A 27,669-nucleotide genomic window follows, 5' to 3' on the forward strand; every position below is an offset into this window, starting at 1 on the left:
ATTTATTTACAAAATGTTATAACAGAAACGAAGAAAAACTTTTTTTTTCTTTTTTTTTCTTTTTTTTCCACAATTTTCATTTTTTTTTCACTTGTTTAACAAAAAAACAAAAAACAAAAAAAACCTAGTGGTGATTAAATACCACCAAAAGAAAGTTTTATCCGTCTCAAAATTTTGTTTTGGGTACAGCATTGCATGACCGCACAATTGTCACTCAAAGTGCCTCAGTGCTGAAAGGTGAAAATTGGCCTGGGCAGGAAGGGGGTAATAAAAAGTGCCAGTATTGAAGTGGTTAAACAAGTAGTTACGGAAACAGTTTTCTTTTAGGATAGAGGTTTTATATAAATAAATACAAGCTGATCATTGTAAGCGCCTCTGCCAGTGTTAAATGGTGTGTCTCATCCCTGTAACTGACACATCAGGAAAAGAGTTTTTGTAAAACAACAGACTTACTGGCCAGATCAGCAGATGAAATTAAAAGAAAGAAAGGCAAAAAGAAAAAACGAAAACGAATGCAGCCTTCACAGCTAAGAATTGGTAAACTGAAAAATAATGAATGTTTTTTTGGGGTTTAATGATGCTTTTACTGTGCCTTCCCCATTGATTCCAGTGCTTTTTGCCCAATTAATACATTTTGCCAAAATACTTTTTGACAACGCTGAAACTTGAGATTTTGCTCATCCCCATTGATACTTAAGCTTGCACAACTGTAACAAATTGGTGATTACTTTTAATAAAAAAAATAGTGAACGGTTTTAGAAGAAGAATGGCCGTCTTATTAAAAAGTAAGTTCTGTTCAATTACTAAACCTAACCATTTACCACTTTTTCTTTGCCAACTCTATTTGCAGCAGGAATCAGTCTAGTATGTCTCATGTGTAGCTATTAAGCACGTTTGTACTTTTTACTTTTAATCTTGAAGGAAGTTTAGAAAAAAGTAGGATTCCTTGTCCTCACAGCAGCCGCAACCATTAAAATGCCACCAGTCGTTCTGGTTGGCGGAGAGAACGGTTAGCAAGGAGTTATATAACGAGAGCAACAATCGTGTACAAAGACAACAATAAAGGGCTACAAAGATGTAATAATACCTTGGGGAGAGAATATTTTGGTAGTTTAATCTGTGCGAAAGCCTCACGTTTGTAGGAGACATAGTAACTTGCTCTACCGCCAGATGTCGCCTGGAAGAAAAAAAATAATGCAAAATGGTCAAATAAATATTCAAAATAAACAATTTGCAAAAAATCATTAGTGTTAAAAATATAGTACAGTTAGGGCTATAATTACCAAGGACAAATGAAGACAATTAGATTTTTGGAAGGCAATTCGATTTTCGGAGGAGCTCTGTACATTGTTTGTAAAAATGGTTGCAAAAGAAGGAACATTTGACTTTTTTTGGAAATTTTCGAAAACCATAATAACTGATAAAAGATACATAATAAAAGATCGATTAAACATAACAAAAGCTGGATTTTAAATATATATATATATATATATATATACATATATATATATATATATATATATATATATATATATATATATATATATATATATATATATACATATATATACATATATATATATATACATATATATATATATATATATATATATATATACATACATACATATATATATATATATATATATATATATATTAGGCTAACACTTTATTAGTATTAGTTTTGAATTGACTGTGAAGAGGTTAGAAACTCTTTGAGGCTGGGTTCACACTACAGTGCCTTGCAAAAGTATTCACCCCCACTTGGCTTTTTACCTATTTTGTTACATTATAGCCTTTAGTTTAATGTTTTTTTTTTTTTAATCTGACTGATATGTGATAGATCAGAACACAATAGTCTAAGTTGGTGAAGTAAAATAAGAAAAATATATACATAAAACCATTTTTTTAAATAAAAAACTGATAATTGCCATGTGTTTATGTATTCACCCCCTTTGTTATTAAGCCCATAAAAAGCTCTGGTGCAACCAATAACCTTCAGAAGTCACATAATTAGTTAAATTATGTCCACCTGTGTGCAATCTAAGTGTCACGTGATCTGTCATTACATATACACACCTTTTTGAAATGCCCCAGAGGCTGCAACACCTAAGCAAGAGGCACCACTAGCCTAACACAGTCATGAAGACCAAGGAACTCTCCTAACAAGTAATGGACAATGTTGTTGAGAAGTACAAGTCAGGGTTAGGTTATAAAAAAATATCAAAATCATTGATGATCCCTAGGAGCACCATCAAATCTATCATAACCAAATGGAAAGAACATGGCATAACAGCAAACCTGCCAAGAAACGGTCGCATACCAAAACTCACAGACCAAGGTGGGCATTATTCAGAGAGGTAGCACAGAGACCTAAGGTAATACTGGAGAAGCTGCAGAGTTCCAGAGCAGAGACTGGAGTATCTGTATATAGAACGACAATAAGCCATATGCTCCATAGAGTTGGGCTTTATGGCAGAGTGGCCAGAAGAAAGCCATTACTTTCAGCAAAAAACAAAATGGCAAGTTTTGAGTTTGCGAAAAAGTCATGTAGGAGACTCTCAAAATGTATGGAGGAAGGTGCTCTGGTCTGATGAGACTAAAATTGAACTTTTTGGCCATCAAAGAAAACACTATGTCTGTTGCAAACCCAACATCACCTAAAGAACACCATCCCCACAGGTGGCAGCATGCTGTGGGGATGTTTTTCATCAGTCGGGACTCGGAAACTGGTCAGGGTTGAGGGAAAGATGGATGGTGATAAATACAGGGATATTCTTGAAAAAAACCTGTACCACTCTGTGTGTGATTTAAGGCTAGGACAGAGGTTCACCTTCCAGCAGGACAATGAACCCAATCACACTGCTAAAGCAACACTTGAGTGGTTTAAGGGTAAACATGTAAATGTGTTGGAATGGCCTAGTCAAAGCCCAGACCTGAATCCAATAGAAAATCCGTGGTCAAACTTAAAGATTGCCATTCACAAGCGCAAATCATCCCACTTGAAGAAGCTGGAGCAGTTTTGCAAGGAGGAAAAATCCCAGTGGTAAGATGTGGCAAGCTCATAGAGACTCATCCAAAGTGATTTGGAGCTGTGATAGCCGCAAAATGCGGTTCTACAAAGTTTAGGGGGGTGAATAGTTATGCACATTTACTTTTTTAATTATTTTGTCCTATTTGTTGTTTGCTTCAGAATAAAAAAAAACGAATCTTCAAAGTTGTGGGCATGTTCTGTAAATTAAATGATGCAAATCCTCAAACAATCCATGTTAATGTGGTTGTAAACCCTCCCCCACAACTTTGTCCCATGTAAATCAGCATAATAAACCCTAATGGACACTGCTTGTAGATATCCCCTTACTTGCTTAGTATTGTTGTAATCCTTGTTGTTCTGTAGAATGAAGTCACTGAGCATGCCCAGATCTCCCCTGATTTAAGGCACACTCTCTATGTCTTATCTATCTGTTATCAGGACTTCCTACGGCACAACACTAAACTCTGCTAATCACTCAGAGCTTCCTCCTACACACCATGTGACCATGTGACATGACATACAGTATAAACGTGGCCATTACTGCAGTCTTATCAACTGAAGCTGATAAGTCTGACAAACGGAAACATTAGACATCGGCACAAGTAAATATGAAATATGAAATAAACAAGTAAGCTATTAACAGGGAAGCAGGGTTGCCATAGAAACGTTGGATTGAGAAGGAGGCTTGGTTAACAGTACAGGAAGTGCTCAACAGGTGTGTTTGCATGGACCACGTGCTGAGCCCGCCAGAAAGTCGGCGCAGCGCTAATCACAGCCAGTGAGACATTGCCCAATCTCTGCAGCCGCACATCGGGGCAAAGTCTCACTGCCTGTGATTAGCGCAGCTCTGCGCCGACTTCCTGGCGGGCTCTGCACGTGGAGCATGCGAACACGCCGGAGATCATCCCTAGTGCTCAATGTAAGGGCGGAAATACACTCCACTGTGGACTCAGAAAACAATAACTTAAGATGGTGCTGCCTAACCCCTGGAAACCAGTTTTTTAAAGTTTCTGTAAACAGTAAGCAATATGCGATTTGGGCAGGATTACAGTGGCTATAGTCTGATAATGACTTATTATAATGGACTAAATTAAAAGAAGCACCAGAGTGGGAGAGAAGGGGGCCACACTAATGGTTACAGCCCAGAATACATTTTAATCAAAGGGTAAGATCGATCAACTTTATTTTTTATTATTATTATTATACAGGATTTATATAGCGCCAACAGTTTACACAGCAATTTACAATATAAAAAGGAGGCAGTACAGTTACAATACAATACAATGCAAGAGGGTTATGAGGGCCCTTCTTATAGTAGCTTACAATCTAATAGGGTGAGGCAAGTGGTTCAAAAGTTTATAACTGCGTGGGAGTGAGCTGATGGAAGTGATAAAAGATTTGTTGGAGGCATTGGAGGCATGATAGGCTTCCCTGAATAGATGAGTTTTCAGGGATCACCTAAAGGCAGCCAGAGTAGGAGATAGCAGGACAGATTGAGGTAGAGAGTTCCAGAAGATGGGAGAGGCTCTGGAGAAGTCCTGGAGACGAGTATGGGAGGAGGAGACAAGGTAGCTTGAGAGCAGGAGGTTCTGAGAGGAGCAGAGTAAGGCTAGATTCACACCTATGCATTTTTAGTGCTTTTTGCATTTTGCAGATTTGCACTACAGTCCATTTACCATGGTTTCCTATGGAACACATTCTGTAGTGCAAATAACCAAAATGCAAAAAGCACAAAAAATGCATAGGTGTGAATCCAGCCTAAGGCCTGCAGGAAGGTCATCTCTATAGCTCCCGACGTGCATTCCATTCAAATGAACATTATCAAGGGATGCAGGGGTCTCCTGTATCCCTTGATAATGTTTGTTTGAATGAAACATCTGTTGGGAGCTACAGCGGTGACCTTATTGCATGTATGTGGGTGCCTGCATGTAATTGACTGCACTATATGCAATTTTAATCCTGCCTGTTTGTAAGTAGTTTTACCTTTATTAAAAAGTATTGAACTTTGAATTACTACACTATGAGTTCCTCCTTGTCTTTCCCTATGGTTGAGCCTACTGATGACCCTCTTGGTACGTGACAACCCACCCCAGAATCCCAGCTCATGTTATCTATCCATCCCATGAGGTTATCTATCCATCCCATGAGGTTACCTATCCATCCCATGAGGTTATCTATCCATCCCATCCCAGCCAGACTTCCATCCTGGTGTCAAATGAGCGGGTAAGTGGCTTGGAGTGTGGTGTGCGCTTGCTGGGCGTGAAGAGGTTTCTCTCTCACGCTGGAGCATTGAATTCTGCTAAACACATAAGTGTATTAATTAACTTTTCTGCACAAGAGCACTTTATAATTTCAATAGACTTTTTTGGATTCTATATGAACGGTCTCTAATTGAAATAATTGATTAATTCTGCACATATGGGTTATGTATACTGATGTTTCAGTTGACTGAATGTTCTGTTATGGATTTGGATAGCGCAACACTTTCAGCTTGAATAGTTTTGGTTTTTGTTTATGTGGACATATTGTGAGTGCAGCTATTACTGAGTTATTTCTGTACTATTATTATCATTTTATATTATTTTTATGGTGGGACTATTTTGGTTTAATTTTGGTTTTAAATATAGATCTATACTCAAATTAGAAAAAAATAAATAAAAATGGGCAGACTTGGTGGACTGCTTGGCCTTTTTTCTGCTGTCATTCTTCCACATATCACAAAGTTTTAGAATTTTTGGAAGGGAGTAAAACCCCATGTCTGTTTGTTTTTATTTTTTTCTGTCTGCATCTAAAATACTTCCCACACCCAAAAGCTCCATATGGATTCATTCTGAGCTTTGTTCATGATGTAAATCCATTATTGACTTGCTGCACAAATATTAAACTTCCCGACATATTAGTATCAAATGTTTGATTTAAGCAACGGCACTTTAAGATCAATGCCATGGGCTGTGATGAAATATATAATACGTATAATACCACTTATTTTGCAGGGGACTATTTTCAAGATTTGGGGGGATGACAGTATCCCTAACCAATTAACCTTAAAGTGATTGTAAAGTCTCATTTTCCTATAAAAATAATAAACATGTTATACTTACCTGTTCTGTTACAGTTGGATTTGCACAAAGCAGCCCAGATCTTCCTCTTCTCGGCTCCATCTTCTGTGTTCCTGGCCCCTCCCTCCTGTTAAGTGCCCCACAGCAAGCAGCTTGCTATGGGGGCACCCAAGCTCCCTGTGCCCATTCAGACACGGACCCCCAATCGGGCCCCACCCCCTCTCTCCACTTTGACAACAGCGGGAGCCAATGGTGCCACTGCTGTGTCTCAACCAACCAGGAAGAAGAATATTGGATGGCTGAGACCAGAGGCGGCTCTAGGCTTTTTGAGGCCTTAGGCAAAACCTAGACATGAGGCCCCACTCCTGCCCATAATGGGAAAAATTATTAAAGCGATAAAAAAAATGAACCGTATAAATTACATATATTAAGAGCTTTAAAGTGCTGGTGTCAGTGCTCTTGTTGCTGGTGTCAGTGCTCTTGGTGCTGGTGTCAGTGCTCTCTATCTCAGTGCTGGTGTCTGTGCTCTCTATCTCAGTGCTGGTGTCTGTGCTCTCTATCTCACAGGCAATGTTAAACTGTTGCCGGTCTGAGCTTAATGCCGCAGCGGCATTGTTGTCAGCAGAGGCGGCTCTTCAATTAGGCTGTCAGGAGGCCCCTGTGAGTGTGCGGCCTTAGGCGACCGCCTTATTTGCCTAATTAGAGAGCCGCCTCTGGCTGAGACACCCGTGGACATCGCTGGACAGAGAGGGACCTCAGGTAAGTATTAGGGGGGCCAAAGAGGGCTGCTGCACATAGAATGCCTTAGGATAAAAAAAACTTCTGCCTTTACAACTCCTTTAAAGGCTGAATGCACACTGGGCTTAAAAAATGCCAGTTCCCTTAGCAGAAAAAAAACACTCATATAGAGCCTTAACTTAACCACTTCAATACCAGGCACTTAAACACCTTCCTGCCCAGACCAATTTTGAGCTTTCAGCCCTGTCGCACTTTGAATGACAATTGCGTGGTCATGCTACACTGTACCCAAATTAAATTTTTATCATTTTTTTTCCCCCACAAATAGAGCTCTCTTTTGGTGGTATTTGATCACCTCTACGGTTTTTATTTTTTGCTAAATAAAAAAATACCAAAAATTTTGAAAAAAATATGTTTTTTTTTGTTTCAGTTTCAAAACTTTGTAAATAAGTACATTTTCTCCTTCACTGATGGGCACTGATAAGGCGGCACTGATGGGCACCAATGATGTGGCACCAATGAAGTGGCATTGATGAGGTGGCATTGATGAGGTGGCATTGATGGACACTGATATGTGGCACTGATAGGCGGCACTGATGGGCACTGATAGGCAGCACTGATGGGTGGCACTGATGGACGACACGGATGGGCACTGATAGGTGGCACGGATTGGCATGGATGCGCTTCACAGATGGGCATGGACGGGCGGCACAGATGGGCATGGACAGGCGGCACAGATGGGCATGGATGGGCAATGATGGGCACTGATAGGCGGCACAGGTGGGCACTGATAGGCGGAACAGGTGGGCACTGATAGGCAGCATTGTATTATGTTGTACTGTACTAATGGATGCCAATCAGTGCCAAGCAATAATGCATGCCAATCAGTGATGCCCATTGTGGGCACTGATTGGCATCCATTATGGGCACTGATTGGCATCCATTGTGGGCACTGACTGGCATCCCTGGTGGTCTAGGGAGGATTACCTTGTCCTGGGCATCCCTGGTGGTCTGGTGGCAACCCTGGTGGTCCAGTGTGGGCATCCTCGGGGGGGGGTGGGGGGGGGGCTGCGCTGATAATCGATCAGCACAGACCCCCCCCCCTTGTCAGAGGAGCAGCCGATCGGCTCTCCTCTACTCACGACTGACAGACGCGAGTGAGGAAAAGCCGATCACCGGCTTTTCCTATTTACACTGTGATCAGCCATGATTGGACACGGCTGATCACGTGGTAAAGAGTCTCCGTTGGAGACTCTTTACTGAGATCTTAGTTGCGGGGTGTCAGACTACTTCTTTGATGCTAAATGCCGTTGTTATGGCAGCAGCTAGCTACCATAACCCCCTGGAATTTTCAGGAATGGTGTGCGTTTCTATTTAGGATAAAAGTAGTCTCTGCGATGGATTTGCAACAAGATCACTTTTATCGGTGGCAGGAGAGGGCCCTCCCACCGCACTCCAGTCACCTCCGCCACTTACTGGAGCCATCAGTATCGGCAGAGCCTATCGGTTGCTCTCCCCTCACTGCCTGGATGCCAGGTGAAGGAAGGAAGGAAGGCTTGGCTCCACTGCATTGGAGGGTGGAAGCAATGTCAAATGTCCCTTTTGCCCATTGCTCTTAAAGGGGATTTTTTTTAGGACATTTAATTTTATTATTTATTTATTTTATTGCATTTTAGTGTATATTTGACATCTAAGATCTTTTTGACATTTAAGAGGTCCTGTCATGCTTTTTTTCTATTACGGATGTTTACATTCCTTGTAATAGGAATAAAAGTGACCATCCTTTTTAAAGGACAGTGTAAAAATAAAAGGTAAAAATAAATACATTTATAAAGCTCCCTGCCCCGCCGAGCTTGTGCCCAGAAGTGAACACATACCTAAGTCGCGCCTGCATATGAAACCAGTGTTCAAACCACACATGGGAGGTATTGCCATGATCGTTAGAGCAAGAACAATAATTATATTACTAGACCCCCTGTGTAACTCAAAACTGGTAACCTGCAGACATTTTTAAACATCGTCAATGGAGATTTTTATGTGCCAAAGTTTGCCACCATTCCACAAGCGGCCCCAATTTTGAAGCATGACATGTTGGGTATCAATTTGCTTAGCGTAACATTATCTTTCACAATATAGAAAAAAAATCCCAAATAATTGCGCAAATATAGTATGACATAGTATTGCAATGACCGCCATTTTATTCTCCAGGGTGTCTAAAAAGAAATATATATATATATATATATATATATATATATATATATATATAATATATATATATATAAAATGTAATGTAAGATTTTACCTTCTAAACAAGTGTCAAAAAAAGGCTTGGTCCATAAGTGGTTAAACACTATACATGCATGTGCGGACAAAACACCCCCACACATGCATGTATACTGTTTAAGTTAATGTTTTCTTATATCTTACATGTATTTCTAATAGTGTCCTATATACACACTTCCTGAAGAAGCCAGTGGGTGAAACATGTAGAAGAAGTTGTATAAATTATTCTGTCCATATTAATACCGTCACAATGTGTACAGTGAATGTTACCAGGAACTTTTTTTATTTTTTTTAAAATAAATTGTAATACAAATTGTAGAATTTTAACTGTCTATTTTGGTTGGATTAAGCACCCTAAAAATCACATTCCTATGTGAAACCAGAGGTCTCTCAGCACAAGACACACCCTGCTGAGCCCCTGCTATATCCTATCAGCAGGGAGCATGAGCTTTGCTAATTGCAGAGCTGTAAGTTTGATTCAGTGGAGGGATTGTTGGATCTCCCCTCAGAGACCAGTTCTTACAAACAGGGAGAAAGTAGTAGAGCTGGGAATTCCCCTCCTGCATTATATTGGAATAACAAAAAAATGGTTCCCAGACCATTAGATTACCAACAAAAACCGAGAGAATTTGCTGGTGCTCTCAAGTATTCCAAACCAGAAGTCCTACAAATGTCCTATTGAAGTCAAAGGGAATCCAAACCAGGCTCCAAAAAAGTGTGAAGTACATAAGTGAAAATGATGCAATGGCATGCAGAATACAGTCTTTTAGGAAGTTCCTGGCAGCCCTGATGGACCCAAAAATCAACCTTTATCTCTTTTAAAAAAAAATTCTACCAGATAATACGATAGAAGGATAGGATGTGGTAGCATCAACTATTCTTTCGGTAAAATAATGATTTCAAAGCTTAGCATTCAACTTTCCTCCTGTTAGTCTGGGGTCATGTCGCCCAGTTCTTAATCTTGGCTTCTTATTGAAAATACTGCCCACCTAAACATTATTCACTCCCTTCATTTAGTTAAAGGTTTTGATCATCATTTGCTTGTTCTGAGGAACCACACTGGACAGACTGGATCAGTCACTAGTCGTATATGGGTAATTGTGTGTCTGAGTAAGTAAATGTCCCTTCAGGAGGTCGTACCCAATGGTGGGTACTGGCGGTGAACCCTCTTAGGACTTGGGCTGCTGCCTTTCGGGTACAGCCTTAAGGACGTTTCCATGTGTAGACTTGGATTAATAGGAAAGAAGGCAGACTCGATGTCCAAAAGAATGCAAGTTCAATAGTACCGTATTTATCGGCGTATAACACACACTTTTTTCCCCTTAAAATCAGGGGGAAATCGCGGGTGGGTGTTATACGCTGATTCTCCACCATTTTGGAGCCTCTGAGCGGCCTTCAGCCACCTTCGGCCCTTCTCGGCGGCTTTCAGTGGCTTTTGGCTGCCTTCGGCCCTTCTCTGAGGCTTTCGGCCCTTCTCGGCGGCAGAAAACTGCAGAGAGCGGCCGAAAGCTGATGAGAAGGGCCGAAAGCCGACGAGAAGGGTCAAAGGTAGGGTGAAAGGCAACGAGAACAGCCGAAGGTGGCCGAGAACTACTGAGCGCCGCCGAGATACACAGGACATCTCGGCGGCGCCATTTTTAAAAATAAAAGCTGAAAATGACACTGTCAAGGAGACAAGGCTGCAACGATGGACAAGGCTGCAATGATGGACAAGGCTGCATGACAAAGCTGCATATGACACTGACAAGGGTGCAATGATGGGCAAGGCTGCATGACAAGGCTGCCAATGACACTGACAAGGCTTCAGGTGGACACTGATAAGGCTGTATTGATGGGCATTTAAATTTAAGGTTTTTTTCCTTAAACTTCCCTCCTAAACTTGGGGTGCGTGTTATACGTCGGCGCGTGTTATACGCCGATAAATACGGTAAATTAAGAGGCGTTTATTGAGAATAGTAGCAATGTATATCAAGACAATGCGTTTTGGAAGAAGATGGCCCTCCCTTCTTCAGGGCTGTTGCTGCATACTATTAAATGGAATGATTCCCACGCCGGTTATATGTTTGTGAAGTTTCGGCAGTAAACCTGACAAAGTGACGGCTGAGGTTCAGGGGGCAGAAAATCACACAGGGAGAAAGGATGGCTCTCTGTAGCATGCTGGTAAAGGAAAAGCTTTTCTACTTAGCTGCAGGTCTATCGAAGTCTGACACATGCCCTGCTAATTCACGTCCTATTAGCAGGGAGCATGAGCTTGCTAATTGCAGACCTATAGGTGAGTGAGGAGTGTTGGATCTTGGCAGGGAGCAAGGATACTTCTCTATAGCATGCTGGCAGGCGAAAGGCTTCTTTTTCTCAGGCTGGGGCTGCTTTCTAAAGACTACAAGTTGTAAGACCTTGCACATTTTTTGTTTTTATCCAGCTAGAGATGTATTTATCTAACTTAAACCAATATAAATAATTTTTTTCAATAAAATCAAAACATACGGTTGGGGATTTCATCTTGCAATAACATGCCTGGATAGCAACCTCTGAAAAGATTTAGGGAGATTTTCAGCTCTCCAGAAATAGATTTCCGCCTGCCCTTTCCAGTAACGCTTTTATATTGCGTTAAAGGTTTAAATGCTTTGTTGTAAAACTGACATTTTTGCAGCAATGGCAAAACAAAAAGGAACTGAGATTACAAGTAGCAACAAAACTGGTCATTTTGGAGTCATTGAGTTGAGAGGTAGCCATCGGTCAAGCCCGACTGTAGCTCTAAGGTTTGATTATTAGGCCGTATATAGAGAAAATTTGGTGGTTGGGTGACACGTACTGATAGATAGGTGAATATCAAGGAACATCTGTTCTGTGACATCGCTGCTGCAATCCAATTCCATTAAAAGGAAAACATGCTTTAGGGAGAAAATAGGTATTATCTATGATATTGACAGAAGAGAAAGAGGAATCATAACACCTGCTGTAATGAGGAAAAGAGCTACTCCGAGGATCTGGCTGAGTTTCAAAGCTCTGATGAATAGCACGTTTTGCTTTTTTTAGATGGGCGCCCGCGGGTCCTTCGCAATGCAGATACTGTGCGTGGTACTGATGGAGACTTGGGCGTTGGGTGGGAATTTAAAGTGTCATGCTGGCCAAGCCTGAACATTAAGCCTTAAAGGGTTACACCTTTTTTCAAAAAATGTGAATTTAATTGAATTTAAATTGAGCTAAGACCTCACATCCTTCCCTCCCCCCGGTCCTTGCTGTACTTACGTCGGTGGGCATGCTGCCAGTGTATCAGTTTGGGGATTTGAAATACCCACTTATCTTCCCTTACTTTCTGTAGAGTATTTGGGAAAGATCAAAACGATTCTGATTGGTCAGCACTGTACGTGACTACATTGACCAATTGCAATCACTCTGATCTGTCCCAGGAACCCTACAAAAAGAGGGGGAAGAAGAGCAGGGATTTCAAATCCATGGACAGATACACACATTGCGTTAGCAGTGACGGCTCATCACCCAAGGAGGAAAGTGCAGGGGGGACAAGGGGGGGGGGGACAAGGGGGGTGGAAAGGGCGTAAAGTGTTAGTTAGCATATTTTATGAAAAGGTGAATTTACACTTTAAAGTGTTTGTAAAGGTTCACATTTAGTTTTTTAAATAACAAAAATGTCATACTTACCTGCTCTGTGCAATGGAGGAATGAAGTATGCAGGAATGTAGTATGTACAGTTGTGTGGAAAGAAGGGACCAAAACCTTTATCTACATGAAGGGAGTGACTAAGGTTCAGATGGGCAGTATTTGTAATATGAAGCCAAGATCAAGAACACAGGGAGATGACCTCAGACTATCAGGAGGAAAGTTTAATGCTAAGCTTCAAAGGCATTATTTTACCGTTGATGTTTGGTGCTCCCAAATTCCACACTTCTATCCTATTATCTGTTTTTTTTTTTAAAGAAAGTGATAACGTTTTTTTGGGCTCATAATGGCTACCAGGAGCTTCCCAAATGACTGTATTCTGTACGTCATTGCATAATTTTCTGTTCTGTAATTCACATGTTCTTGGAGCTTGGTCTGGATTCACATTCAATTCAATAGAACTTCAGTGGGACTTATGGTTCAGAAAATACTTGGTTGAGTCCTTCATGCAGTCACTTCTATAGACCATCAGCCGCCCACTTCTATAGAAATATTTTTGTTGGTAATCTAATGGTCTGGGAACCATGTTTTTCTTTTATATTTATAATGCAGGAGGGGAACTTCCAACTCTACTCTATAGGTGCCCAAAAAAAAAAAAAAAACATTACCCTTCCTTACCACCACATGAAATATTTTTAGTCTGTAATAAGGCTCTCCGAGAATCCTCAGCCCCAGTAATTTCAATTATTTATTAGGCCCTTTAAAAGTCTGTAATTCACATGAAACCTTTTGTGTGGAAAATGACATCTCCAACAATGTGGTTAGAGGTACCAAACTAGGGATTTTCTCATGCAACAAGCTTGCACAACGATGAAAAGATCACAGCATTTCTTGTTACACAACTTAAATATACAGTGCACGTCCTCCCGACTTAGATTTCTCATTTTAAAAAAATGTAGAAATTGCATTGTGTAGCCTATTTCAAAATGTACTGGTCAGAAGCAGAGAAGGTTTTTTCAACAACTAAACCTGAGTTTAAAGCGGGAGTCCACCGGGACTCCGCGTTTTTCTTTTTTTTTAAAAGCCAGCAGCTACAAATACTGCAGCTGCTGACTTTTAAAATAGTGACACTTACCTGTCCAGCGCGCCCGCGATGTCGGCACCCGAAGCCGATCTCTAGATCGTCTCTCGAGTGCTGCCGCCGCCATCTTGGGTATGGGAATCAGGAAATGGAGCCTTTCGGCTTCATTTCCCGGTTCCCTACTGCGCATGCGCGAGTCGCGCTGTGCAATAAGGGCGGTCCCCGCTGCCTCTGGGATCTGTGTGTTTCCCAGCAGGCAGCGGAGGAATTGCGGAAAGGGGCGGGCACTTGCGGAAAGGGGCGTAATATACGCCCCTTTCCGCAGAGAGCTATCCCGGAAGTGGGTGCAGATACCTGTACTGTACAGGTATCTGCACCCCCCTCCCCCCTGAAAGGTGCCAATTGTGGCGCCGGAGGGGGGGGGGGTTCCAATGAGCGGAAGGTCCATTTTAGGGTGGACCTAAAGACTATGAGAAAATAAGTGAGTTGTACCAAATTGTGGACAGATTTCTGGATATCTACAAGATTTACCCCACTCACCTAATGGATTCACCTGTTCTCTCTTGCCTCTTTATTGTCCTAATAATATAGTCCTCCAGTCAGAGTGTGAGGGAACCAATTATATTCCTCAATATATTAGACTGTCAGTGACTTAATTACCTTAACCAGTTATATTGTGGGGTTGGTAGAGATTGATATATTTTTAATTCTTACTGTGTATCCATTTTAAATCATCAGTGTAATTATGTCGCTGAGATTATTACATCCTTCCTATACTTTCTTCCACTTTTATGCCCTGTACACACGGTCGGACATTCCGACGACAAAATCCTCCGGATTTTTTCAGACAAATTTTGTCTGAAACTTGTGTTGCGTACACACGGCCGGACAAAGTTGTCGGAAAATCAGATTGTTTGGAACGAGGTGACATTCGTTGTGTACCACAGGACTACATAGAGGCTAGTAGCCAATAGCTTTGGTCTCGTAATTTAATCTGAGCATGCGTGGCACTTTGTCCGTTGGAATTCTCTACAAACGATTGGATAACCTATAATTGTCATTTAAACTTGGACTGTTCTTTCCTCTCTATATGATCGTCTGGACAGACTTTTTTTTTGCTTCGTGTAAGAGGCTGATCCACACAGGATTCCCTTCCCTCTGCCCCCCAGGCAAGCCTTCCCCCTCTCTCCCTTTTCTTCCTTTCTGTCCCCTGCCATGGACTTTGGGCAGATTTCCTCCATGCTCTCCCCTCTTCTCACCCTTACCCTGTCTTGGGTTCTGGAATGCTTTCCTCCTTCTACCGTCCCCATTGAGGCATACATACTCCCTCATAAGTAGTGATACTGATGGAGCTTCTCCCAGCTTATACTACAGTGGAACATGTACAGTTACCATTCCCTTATAGTTTGAGATGTCATTTGTAGTGTCACCTCTGCTCTATTCAGTGGACCTATTCCTATCATTTTCTTGCTTCTGTAACCTCATAGTTATTGCATTGTTTTCTATATGCAAATGTTTTACATAAGAAAAAAAGGAAGAAACTGCGCAATCCCTAATGTCCCATATTAGGATCTAAACATCTCCCCAAAATTTAATGAGAACTTAAAAGTGCACAATATTGTACAAAGAAAACCATAGAAACCAAACCTATTGCATGGCATATACTAACCACATTTGATAGTAAGTGTATAACAGTGTCACTAATTACATAACCGTGTCACTAATTACATAAACAGTGAATCTCAGTGATATCTGTGCCCAAAAATGACACAAAAGAAATGTGCAAATAAATAAATCACATAAATTATTGATGTGTCCTCATTGAAATAGTTCTTTGTGAAAAACAAAATTTTGAGTGCAAATGCACTATAAACGGAAACACCACGTGTCCAAAATGGCTCCAAGTCTCTGAATCATGTGTCAACGTGGAACGAATTGAAGTGCACCACCACCAAACGAATAAAATTAGCTCCTTACCAGATGCCCTAGTAAGGTGCGCTTTTTTAAAGATCAGGTCAGAATATGCATGAAACTTGAATCGTCCAACCCTGGATCCACTTTAGAACAGGACTCGGGTGTATTCCAACAGGAAGGCAAATGGTCCACCATAGGAAGGAAAAAAGCACTCCAGATAGTGTAAAACCATTTATTAAAATAAAAGTAAGAAAGAAGAAATGCACTTACAGAGTTATTGTAAAAAAAGGCATATCATCATGGAAAGCGTCGGCCGATCGCAACTCCAAAATCATATCCTAGTTCTGCTGCTCTTCTAGTGAGGCAAAAACGTAGCGTGTCACACCACCCTACGCGTTTCGTGATAAATCACGTCGTCTTGGGGTACGGGTGACACGCCATAATGCCTCCATTTTATAATAAGCTGTGGTCCATGTCACCTCCTCCATTGGACAACCAAGCCTCACTTCCGAGTGCATACCGGAAGTGGCGCATATACGTCATTTGTGTTTGTCATTGGATTATATCTTAAAACCTAACCAAAAGAGAAAACTAAAAAAGGACCTATATTAGATAAAATAAATTATTCAACCGAGTCTCTAAAGCTCTAATATTGAGCTGCTGGAATGGACTATTCGGCCCCATGTTTGTAAACGGAACCGAGCCTCAATGTCAGCAACCAATCGGGGGCGAGGTCAATCCAGTCAGAGCGACGGAAGTGACGCACATCAACGTGATCACCCGTCCCTCTATAGTAAAAACGCCGTGGCCACGTCCCGTCCTCGCGCGCAACTAAGGGTCACGTTCCAAAGCCGAACCCGCTACCTCACCTCCCACACAGGAAGTGTCTGCGCTCCACATAAACCGAGCCTCGCTTCTGATGTATGAATGAATCGACATTGAGCATTCGAATCCCCTCCCCTAAGTGTACAGAGGAAGCGACACCCCACCTCCAACTTCTCCCTACAGCGGGGAGAAATAGAGCCACAGGTACAAATCCTTACATCATGTATCTATGAGCACTGGGTGAAACCAATGGAGGAGGAGACCTGTCCCAACACTGAGTACAAATAAACACAATCCCCAAAAATTTATAAAAACTATGGATATTATATCATACATTATGTAAATACAAAAGTCGCCCTAACTCTACAGTGTCATATTAAATAATTAGATACAAATCAGATACATATCCCATAAACCATATAATGAATAGGACACTAATAAATATAAAAAATGTTTCTTTTTTTGAGAACATTGGTTAATGCACAGCAGGCTCCAACATAGATATTACACTGGTAGGACCTATTAGAATTCCAGAATCCTGAATATGCAAATTCAAAAATTATGTATAGACTCAAATAAACCAGAGCAAAAAGAAAACCAAATATTCATTGAAAACTAATAACGGCCCTCTCACTCCAACATTGGGTTAAGCATTATTTATAAAGGCATTCACATCAGTGTCTGTGTTCATACCAAAGGGGGCGTAGGTTTTCAACTTATGGATCCACGACATTTCTAAACGTGAGATTTCTCTCACTAATGCCCCACCTCTCCAATGCGGTTTATACTTATCTATCCCCATATACAACGTGTTGGAAGGATCTCTATCGTGTTTTTCATCGTAATGTCTTGATAGGGGATGCTTATCAAAGCCCGTTTAATATTGGCGATATGCTCGTTCAACCTGACTTTTAGGGCCCTCTTAGTTCTCCCTACGTACTGAAGTCCGCAAGGACACTGTATAAGATATACAACTGCTTCCGAAGAGCAGGTAATAAAAGGCTCGACCGTATATCTATTTTGAGTACTTGTAGAAACAAAATCGACGATCTTAGAATTTTTGTTCACATTGCAAGAACAAACTTGGCAGTTCTTGCATCAAAAAAACCCTTTGAGATTTTGAAAGAAGCACCTATTCTTTTCAGGGGGATTTTGCACACTAGGGGCAACCTTACTTCCCAACGTGGAAGCCCCTTTGAAAATGACTCTAGGGGTTTCAGATAAAATGGTACCTAAAATCTGGTCGCTGGTCAGAACATGCCAATGTTTACGGATCAGTTGTTTGACCTTCCGATGCTGTATTGAAAAAGTGGTGACGAAAGGCAACATCATCTGATTCTCATTTCTATTAGTCCCCCTTTCCGTCAGCAAACTTGACCTATCTCTATTCCGTGCATTATTAAACGCCTCGGTTAGCAGATCAGCTGCATATCCCTTTTCCCGGAACCGCTGAGACAATATCATAGCTTGTTCATCGAACATGGTGATGTCAGTACAGTTCCTCCTTAGGCGCAAATATTGCCCTAGGGGAACAGACTTCAGCCAAGAATCTTGATGACAGCTCCCCAAGGGGATGTAAGAATTTCTGTCTGTGGATTTGAAAAAAGTGGAGGTAATAAAGGTGTCATTGCTCACTCTAATATTCAAATCCAAAAAATTTACCCCTTCCCTACTGGCTTCATAACTGAATTTAATGCCTCTATTGTTGTTATTCAACGTTTCCATGTATCCACGGAGCTCCTGCTCCTCACCATCCCATAGGAGGAGGACATCGTCGATATAGCGTGCCCAAAGCACTATCTCAGATCTTCTAGGAGAGTCGACCACGTCCTCCTCCCATTTGGCCATAAACAAGTTGGCCAGGCTGGGGGCATATTTCGCCCCCATGGCCACTCCTTTGTCCTGACGGAAAAATTGGTTATCGAACCAAAAATAATTGTGCCCTGCGGCAAATTCCAAGAGCTCTAAAATGAAATCTATTTGAATCTGAGTCAAATCTGAGTCTCGTTCTAAATAGAATCTGACAGCTTCAAAACCCAAATTATGGGGGATGATAGTGTATAATGATGTGACGTCAGCCGTCACAAGCCACAGGCCCTGTTTTGGTTTGATATTACCCAACATATTTAGAATTTGCTTAGTGTCTTTTACATATGATGGAATTTTCTGCACCAGCGGTTGGAGAAAATAGTCTATATACTTGCCCTGTAACATTTTTTATGAAATAAAGCATCGCCTATGAAGAATTTTGGGTATCATAGTTTTTTACGATTCCACGGGTGAGTGCAATTTTAAGGCTTCATGTGTTTGATATCTATTTACTCAAGGTACTCAGATCTTTTATATTTTACCAAAAGAATGATAAGTTATGTAGCGCACTGGTTTTTAGGCAGGGTTGCTCTTAAATTTACCTGCTAGGTATAGTTACCTTGGCTAATTGTTGAGGATCAATTGATTTCACTCTAAGTCTGTAATTGCTGCACTTCTCTCTTTTCCCGCTAGGTGGCCGGGTATCTGGTGGCATTGGATATAAGAAGGGCACTGCAAGGTCAGATTATGAGTATATGGGGTATTTCAACCAATGGGCAGGGGTTTTCTTAAACCCCTTTGCCTGCTGGGAGAACCTATATATTTGGGTGGAGTCAGGTGATCGGTGTTCTGTGCCACCTGGACAGCTGTCTGGGTCGACGTGTGTTGTATTGCCCAGGCTGCTAGGCTGGAGTTTGGACCTATCCCGGGCACATCTGTCCAGAAGCAAGAGAGCCGTGCAGGGTTAGTATTGCGGCTTGCAGTCCAACCAAAAGTAACGGTTCTGCCAGCCGGAGAACTTGTCATGGTCAGAAATAGAGGGGAAGCTGTCGCAACTAAGGGTCCAACCACCTTATTACCAGGGACCACAGCGAGTAGCTGAAGCAAGTACCAGACCAGTATTCTCACCAACAGTGAAGAATCTGGAAACTTCAGTGGATATCAAGCCAGGGACCCAGCCAGCAGAGGTGACGCTTGCAGAGCAGCCTTGTATGTCAAGCCAGGGACAGAGCAGGCCAGAGGGGTGAAGCTTGAGAGGTATCTTGAATGCCAAGTTAGGGACCCAGCAGAGAGTGACGCTTGAGGAAGATACTACCGTGAAGATTGGAGAAGCTCAAGGAATTCAGTGGCAGTGAGTCATCTAGTCTAGTGAGAGAGACTGGGAACTCAGTGGACTGAAGAACTACAAAAAGTGATTGTAGTGGAAGAGAAGGAACTGTTAAAGACTGTTGCCATAAGAGACACTATTCCTACACATGCAGATGCGGAGTCTTTCTGGATGCCTTTCCCTGCATTGCATGTCCTCCTGTTGAAGTCTCGGAGTCTGCCAATTAATCTTGCAACCACCTAAGGGTGTCCTGGCCCATCCTTCTTTCCCAAAGTTCTGTTAAGAGAAATAAAATCTCTTTTGCATTCAAGAAGTGTCTGGAGCCCAATGAATCTACCTTGCTTTGCACCCACTATGCCTCACAACCCAACATATACAGAAGGATGTCAGCTCTGCCTGACTCTGGAGGTCATCATTGGGTCTCTCTAGGGGTCGGGGCCCTTGCTACAGTGTTTTTTGTGTGTTTGCCCAAAAATGTATTTTAGTGTATTTTTTCCTGAAAATATGTGTTTGATAAATAGCTGGACAAATAGTGTGTGACAAAAGAACTGCAGCTAACACCATTTTATTTTCAAAAGTTGCTGCTTTCAGACAATATATACTTTTTTTTTCTTGCAAAAAATGCTGGTTTTAACAAAAAATTTAAAAATTGCCCTGGTCGGCAGGTGGTAAAGTTGCTGATACTAAAGCCAAATCAGAGTACATTTATTAAATACGGTAGCATATAACTGCATTATTATTATTTCTTTTTTACAGAACACCAATTTATTTTTTTGCACCCTGTTTATGTGATAATCAGCAAATCTTTTTTTTTTTTTTTTTTTTTTTACATTTTAAAAATCCTCCCAGTAAACAGATAATTACAGTGTACCATGTTTCTCAATTATTAAAAATATTATGCAACGAAAATACATTTTGCTGTAACAAACCCAGCTAAAACAGGATTTTGGCAATACTACAAAACCGCCATGCCTGATCCCGAGGCAGGAATAAACATAAATTCAGCAATGAATACTATTACGTTTTTTTTTTTTTTTCTGACCTTGTACAAGTATTTTTATCCTCTCGTGCCTTCAGACAACAAATCACAAGGCCAAGCCTTGGAGTTGCGCTTGTGCTGGGAGCTTTGTGTCACAATAAATCTTATTCAGTGTTCCATTGTCCAAAGGAATCTCTAATGCACATAATGCTCCGTAATTAAGAATAGTAATAATTCTTCTTAATGTATCTTTTAATATCTTAACGCAAGAACAAATAATAAAAACCAAAGGACCCTTTCTTTCGATGCCTTCTTCTAAAGTGGACCTTTTGAAATTAATATATTCCTGACAGGTTGCAATATACAGGGAAGGTATCATTTAAAAAAAAAAAAGGATTAACTTTTTTTATGATTAAAAAGCAGTCCTTGGGCTCTAGTCTGGTGACTTTGTCTCAGCTGAGATGATGGCTCAGTCTGCTGAAAGCAGGAGGAAGCATTGGGGGAGATAGAGGAAACTGAGGAAATGCTTCTACCTACCTGCAGCAGACTGATAGCATCATCTGAGCCTAAGCAAAATCCCTTAAAGGCTTAGCATACCTTTATAACACGTTGCACCCGCAATTAGGGTGTAACATGTAACAAGTTCCAGCTCCTGCTCCCCTCTCCTCCTGATCCCTTTCCTCTGTGCTAGCAGGCAGGGGTTTCTCTCTCCTGTAGCCACTGTCACAGTTAGGCCGGGTTCACACCGCTGCGATGCGGGAACGCCGCGAATCCGCTGCGTTTTCCCGCATCGCACACCTCCCGCCGGCAGTTCACACTGCCCTATGCGGGCGGTTGGGAGTGTCAATGATATGTTAATGACACCCCCAGATCCGTCTGCATATCGCAGTGTGATCTGCCGACTCGCACAGGAATCGGATCGCATGGTGTGAACACCCATGCGATCCGATTCTGTTGCGGACCAAAAAAAGGGTCCTGTGCGAGTTTGCTGCGGGAGCGATGCAAATTCAGCCATACTATCTGTATGGCTGAACTCGCATCGCTACGGAGATCGGATGTGATTTGCGGTGCGAATCCCATCCGGATCTCCCCCCGCAGCAGTGTGAACCCAGCCTTAAAGTGATTGTAAAGGTAAACATAAAAAAATATATATCTCTATACGTACCTGCTCTATGCAATGGAATTGCAAAGAGTGGTTGCGAACCTCCTCTTCTCGGGTCCCCCATTGGCGCTTCTGGCCCCTCGTTTCTGTCCAGTACCCTCATGGAAAGCTGCTTCCCTTCGGGACACTCATGCGTGCACACTACTAAGTTCCACTGCTATGTTTGTTGACGCAGTCAACAGAAATCGGCCCCACCCCCATTCCCTTACACTGGTTTTGATTGACAGTGCTGGGAGCCAATGGCTTCTGGTGCCCCAGCAAAGCCAGCAAGACCTAGAAGTGAGGGGAGAGAAGAGCTGCAGACATGCAGAGCACTGGAGTGAATGAGGGCTCAGGTATGTAAAAGGGGGGGGGGATGCTGATCCCTAAACATTTTTACCTTAATGCAAGGAATGCATTAAAGAAATATTACAATTGTCTTGTTTTTTGTAATAAAATAACAAACATGTTATACTTACCTGCTCTATGCAGTGATTTTGCACAGAACATCCCAAATCCTCCTCTTCGCGGGCCCCCTGTCAGCACTCTTGCAGCTTGCTATGGGGGCACCTAAGCCAAACCGCTGCTGTATGTGTCCATTCAGACATGGAGCCACGCCTCGGCCCCACCCCTTGTCTCTCCTCATTGGATCACTGACTTTGATTAGTGCCTGTTGCTGTGTCTCAGCTAATCAGGAGGGAAAGTTCTGGACATCCAAGGCTCTTGTGCAACATCGCTGGATCGAGATGGGGCTCAGGAAAGTATTGGGGGGCTGAGGCAAACTGAAGGTTTTTTATCATAATGCATAAAATGCTTTTATGACCACTTTAAGGTAAAAAATGTTTAGGCTTTAGAACCATTTTAAATTTGGTGGCATCATTCATTCACAGGGATCTGTGAATGAGTAAACTACAAGTGCCATCTTCCACCATGACAAATGGCTGTCAATGGACTATGAATGCGCTGATCAGCACACTCATAGTCCGTTCACTCTTCCTTCAGCTTTCTAACTGAAATCTGTATGAAGGTACAGGCAGTAAGCTGGAGGGAGAGTATGCAGGAGCCTTCAGTTTCTCAGATGGATCTGATCGGACCCTCCAGTCTCTTCTATTGAGCACTGCCATCTGATCCAATCATGTTCCCCAAAACAGACCTATTCCTATTTGTACTTTCCCCCATCCTTCTGGTAGATTGGATGGCATCAGATGGAAACAGACAGGCAGTCCGTTGCCATCTGATTGCCCCATAGAGGGGAGCCGGACTGTGTGGAGTGGACACGCACCTGTCATCCACCCGATCAGCAGAGAGATCCCTTGCTGAGCAAGCGGATTCCGCTTAGCCGAGGCATCCATGAGAAAGGGGCCTAATGTAAAGAAGGAATCTGATGGGGGGCCCTAATGTAAGGGTGATCTCTGATAGGGACCCTGATGTAAGGGTGGACTCTGACAGGGACCCCGATGTAAGGGTGGACTCTGATAGGGACCCTGATTTAACGGTGGACTCTGATAGGGACCCTGATGTAAGGGCGGACTCTGATAGGGACCCTGATGTAAGGGCGGACTCTGATAGGGACCCTGATCTAAGGGAGAACTCTGATAGGGACCCTGATGTAAGGGTGGACTTTGATAGGGACCCCGATGTAAGGGAGAACTCTGATAGGGACCCTGATGAAAGGGAGAACTCTGATAGGGACCCTGATGTAAGTGTAAACTCTGATAGGGACCCTGATGTAAGGGTGGATTCTGATGGGGATTGGAACCTGATATAAGAAGAGACACTGATGTGATCTCTGATGTTAGGAGAGACCGGGATAGGGAAGAAACGGATGTGGAGTTTAATGCAAGGGAAGACTCTGACGTGGGCTCTATTGTAAGAGGGATTCTGATGTGGATTCTGATGAGAAAGGTGCAGAATGATTTCCGCTATGCAGAGCGGAGACGGACACAACTCAGCTGCTCCCTATGGGGCAGACTGCATGTCCCTTTCCATCCAATCCAATCCGCCAGAAGATCCGATCCACCAGACGGATGGCAAAAGTATCCCCATCCGTCTGTTTTTAGCGGATTGGATCGGGTGACAGCAGACACACGTCCGCTGAAAATCTACCCCCCCCCCCAATAGAGAACAATTATAGCTCCCAACTGCCCCTGATTTCGAGGGACTGTCCTTCATTCAGAACAAAGTCCCTCTGTTCCTCTTTCCTTCTCATTTGTCTCATAGACATGCTCCTAAACCTTGTGGACAGCCTTCCCACAATAGTTGAAGCTGTTATAGCTGTAAAGAGTGGGTCAATTCAATATTGAACCCTACAGACTAAGGCCGCGTACACACGGGCGGATTGTCTGCCCAACTTAGTCCGCTGAAACGTGTTTCAGCGGACAATCCGCTCGTGTGTGGGCTTCAGTGGACTTTTTCAGCGAACAGTCTGACGGACTAAGTCTTTCGGAATTTCCGTAATTTTGTCCGTCCAAACTTGGTTTCAGCGGACAGTCCGCTCGTGTGTAGGCAAGTTGGACGGACTAAGTATGGCGCATGCTCAGAAAGGATTTACACGCCGAAGGTTGCATTGCAGTGTATTGGACGTCGAATTTCTAGTCCCGTCGTACGCGCTGTACAAGCTTTCAGTGGACTGTCTGTTCATCGTGTGTGGTCAAGTCCGTTCATTCAAAAGTTGAACGGACTGTCTGTCGGATTGTCTGACGAACTTAGTTGGGCAGACAATCCGCCCGTGTGTACGCGGCCTTAGACTGGGATGCCATTAAAGTTCATGTGCGTGTAAAGGAAGGTGTCCCAATACTTTGTAACCATTTGTAAAATATATGATGTGGCCCTCATACTGAAAAGTTTGGAGGCCCATCTTCTAAATAAAGGCATTAACCCCTTCTGACCCAGCCCCGGCATCCCTTTATCTAGGTCTGTACATTCAGTGGTGGGAAGATCATGTGACAGTGGTCACATAATCAAAAGCAGATCCCAATCATTAGTTATCTTTGACGGCTCAGCCTCTGTGGTGGCAGCGTGTAGTGAGCTCGCTCTCAGCACAAAAATATCGTCAGCCCAGTGATGCCTATTTGTGGCCTTTTACCACCACACATTTGTATTACATGGGCAGCAACGTGTCAAAAAAATACTGCAAAAGCAAAACAAGATTTCGGGAGTAGATGGACACCAGTCAGTCCTCCCTTTTGCTGACGTCCCCCTATTTATTCTGCACTGCCAGTCTGGCATGGAATATATTACCAACTTCATTGCTGCAGAATAGTAATAGAGATAGAGTGAAGAGCTATATTAACGTTGTTCGATTAAAAATACAATTTCAGGAAAAGTAGCCAAAATTGTAAATCCAGGGATTAGTCTGGCTTTTCTGCTAAATCCTGTGTTTTAGTGCAGATTTAATGAATGTCATCCAATTATTTGCTCTGTGATCATCAGTCGTGTTCTTGCAAAATTATCTAGCTTTTCACCTGCTAATGACTTTCTCATTAATCTAATTTTCTGGAATTTCACTTTTACGGGTCTAATTGGCCTCAGGCCAAAGCGAATGAATCTTCCTGGACAAATCTGTTTGCTATTGCTCACATCTGTCTTCCCTAGATTATTCTGTCATCGGTTTAGAAGCGGGTTTTATCTGCGTTGACTGAGTGCAACCAGACGCTGCCAGGACGCTGAGCCTTCTGCAACCGAAGAGGGGACACCCTTTTAACCTCCCTGGAGGTATGATTATTTCAGATTTTTGATGCTCAAAGCGGTACAATGTTTTGCATTGAAATTTGGCGTTTTATATTGTAGTCCTGTAATTCTTTGGAAAAACTCACTTAAATCTGTCCAAACCAGAGTCTAGTAGACATCCCGGGGATGATACATTTTGAATCACGAAATCATAAATTATAATATAATAAATAACTATGAATAATTATAACAAATAATAATATAATAACATTTATTCAATAATGTAATCAAATCAAAAACACTGAAATTTGCTCAGTTGCAGAATTGTCGCTGTCGGTTCTTTCAGTGTTTAATGACAAATTTCCACACGAATCACTATCAATCAATTCTGCAAGTGATTCTAATTTACTATCCCTGTTTTCTATAAAACCTCTTTTGACGTAAAGGGATGCTTTTTGGTTGCTATGGACAATCTCAAGTTTCCAAGCAGAAAGAACAGTATATATAATATAAAACTACATGCAGGGCACTGGGCAAAGCATTAGGGACAAAAGGGAGGTGAAATGATTTGATACAATAATGTAATCTGTAAGATTACAGTGTACTGTATGTGTTTTATTCTTTGCATTTTAATTTGCCAGTTTTAGTAAATCAACCCCCTGGTCATGAAGAACTATCTTCAGTGTAAAGAAGAACAAAGGTGTCTTGGAAGTGATGGTTTGGCCACCACAAAGCCATGATCTCAACATCATGGAGTCTGTCTGGGATTACGTGACGGGGCAGAAGGATTTGAGGCAGCTGCCATCCACAGAAGATCTGTGCTTAGCTCTCCAAGATGTTTGGAACAACCTACCTGCCGAGTTCCTTCAAAAACTGTGTGCAAGTGTATCTAGGAGAATTGATGCTGGTTTGAAGACAAAGGTGGTCACACTAAATATTAACTTGATTTGGATTTCTCTTGTGTGCAATTACTTTCCATTTTGTTAATTGATTAAAAATAAACTATTAACAATTCTATTTTGATTTTTTATTTTTAATTTACAGCATCTTTTTACACCTGCCTAAAATGTTTGCACAGGTATGGGTACTGGTAGTATGGGTAAAGAAGATTTTTTCACACACAATGCGCGTTATCGGCACATGAGCACTGAAGCAACGGCACGTTTGCTTCAGTGAGTGTGTCGTTACCGGCGGCTCCTGCTCGCATGCGCGGAAGTGACATCATCACGGCTCCGGCCAATCACAGTGCCGGAGCGGCGATACCCGAAAGTAACTCCGGGGAGAAATATCGCCGGCCAGTGCTCTGTACAGGCACCGCAGCGGGGGTTTCGATCTCAGGTGAGTATTACATAATGAGCTAGTATGCTATGCAAAACAAAAGCATAATGAGCTAGTATGCTATGCATACTAGCTCATTATGCCTTTGTCTTGCAGGTCTTTTTTTTTTTTTTTTATGTGGGTTTACAACCATTTTAAACATGATAAAGAGACACTTTCACTTTACTCATTCAGGGCAAAGAAACATTGCCTCCGGATAGCTCCTCCCTAGCAAGGTATACTCAATCAACTAGCCCCCCCCCTCCCCCTCCACCAGCCATCTGAACTCTCACTAACAGGTGGAGGGATGGTGGTTGGGGGTAAGAAAAGAGCATGTGACATTGTCAATCATTAAAAATATAGCTTTATATTACGTTAATACATACCTCCCAACATTCTGAGATGGGAATGAGGGACACCTACTACCAAATGTATGTAGGCATAGGACACGCCTCCTGCCACACACCCTTAAAGCATAATACAAACAAAATCAACAAGGGCTATTTTTCTACCACTTCTATTCCTTTATATTGGCTTTTAAAATTTACAAATGCAGCAATATAAAAATTGGATGATAGGTTTAGCACTGGGCAACACTTTTCAAATGATAAAAAGTGCATTTTATATACAACTATATAGTTCAGACCAAAATGAGGGACAAATGAGGAGGAAAGAGGGACAGAGGGACATTGCTCCAAATCAGGGAGCTATGGTTAATATGTGTGATAGGTATTATAGATGACTCCCTCTCTGGTCTGCTAAGGAAGCTACTGGTGAAACGGGTCACAAGATAAGAAGACTGCCCTTATATCAATTATAACTTCCAAAAAGATTGACTGCTGTAATATGATATTGATATGTTAGGGGGTGCAGAT

General features: G+C 42.1%; 1 protein-coding gene across 1 annotated transcript in view; it reads right to left on the minus strand.

The window, feature by feature from the left end:
• SORCS3 (sortilin related VPS10 domain containing receptor 3) overlaps positions 1 to 27,669 on the minus strand; it is a 962,887-nt gene that overhangs the window by 262,911 nt on the left and 672,307 nt on the right. The window contains exon 8 of the mRNA XM_077455086.1: positions 1,088 to 1,177. Coding sequence (XP_077311212.1) covers positions 1,088 to 1,177 — 90 coding nt within the window. The remainder of the gene's footprint in view (positions 1 to 1,087; positions 1,178 to 27,669) is intronic.

The sequence above is a fragment of the Lithobates pipiens genome, unplaced genomic scaffold (assembly GCF_037356315.1).
Source record: "Lithobates pipiens isolate NorthernLeopardFrog02 unplaced genomic scaffold, aLitPip1_a1.2 Scaffold_25, whole genome shotgun sequence".
In the NCBI taxonomy this organism is placed as follows: domain Eukaryota; kingdom Metazoa; phylum Chordata; class Amphibia; order Anura; family Ranidae; genus Lithobates; species Lithobates pipiens.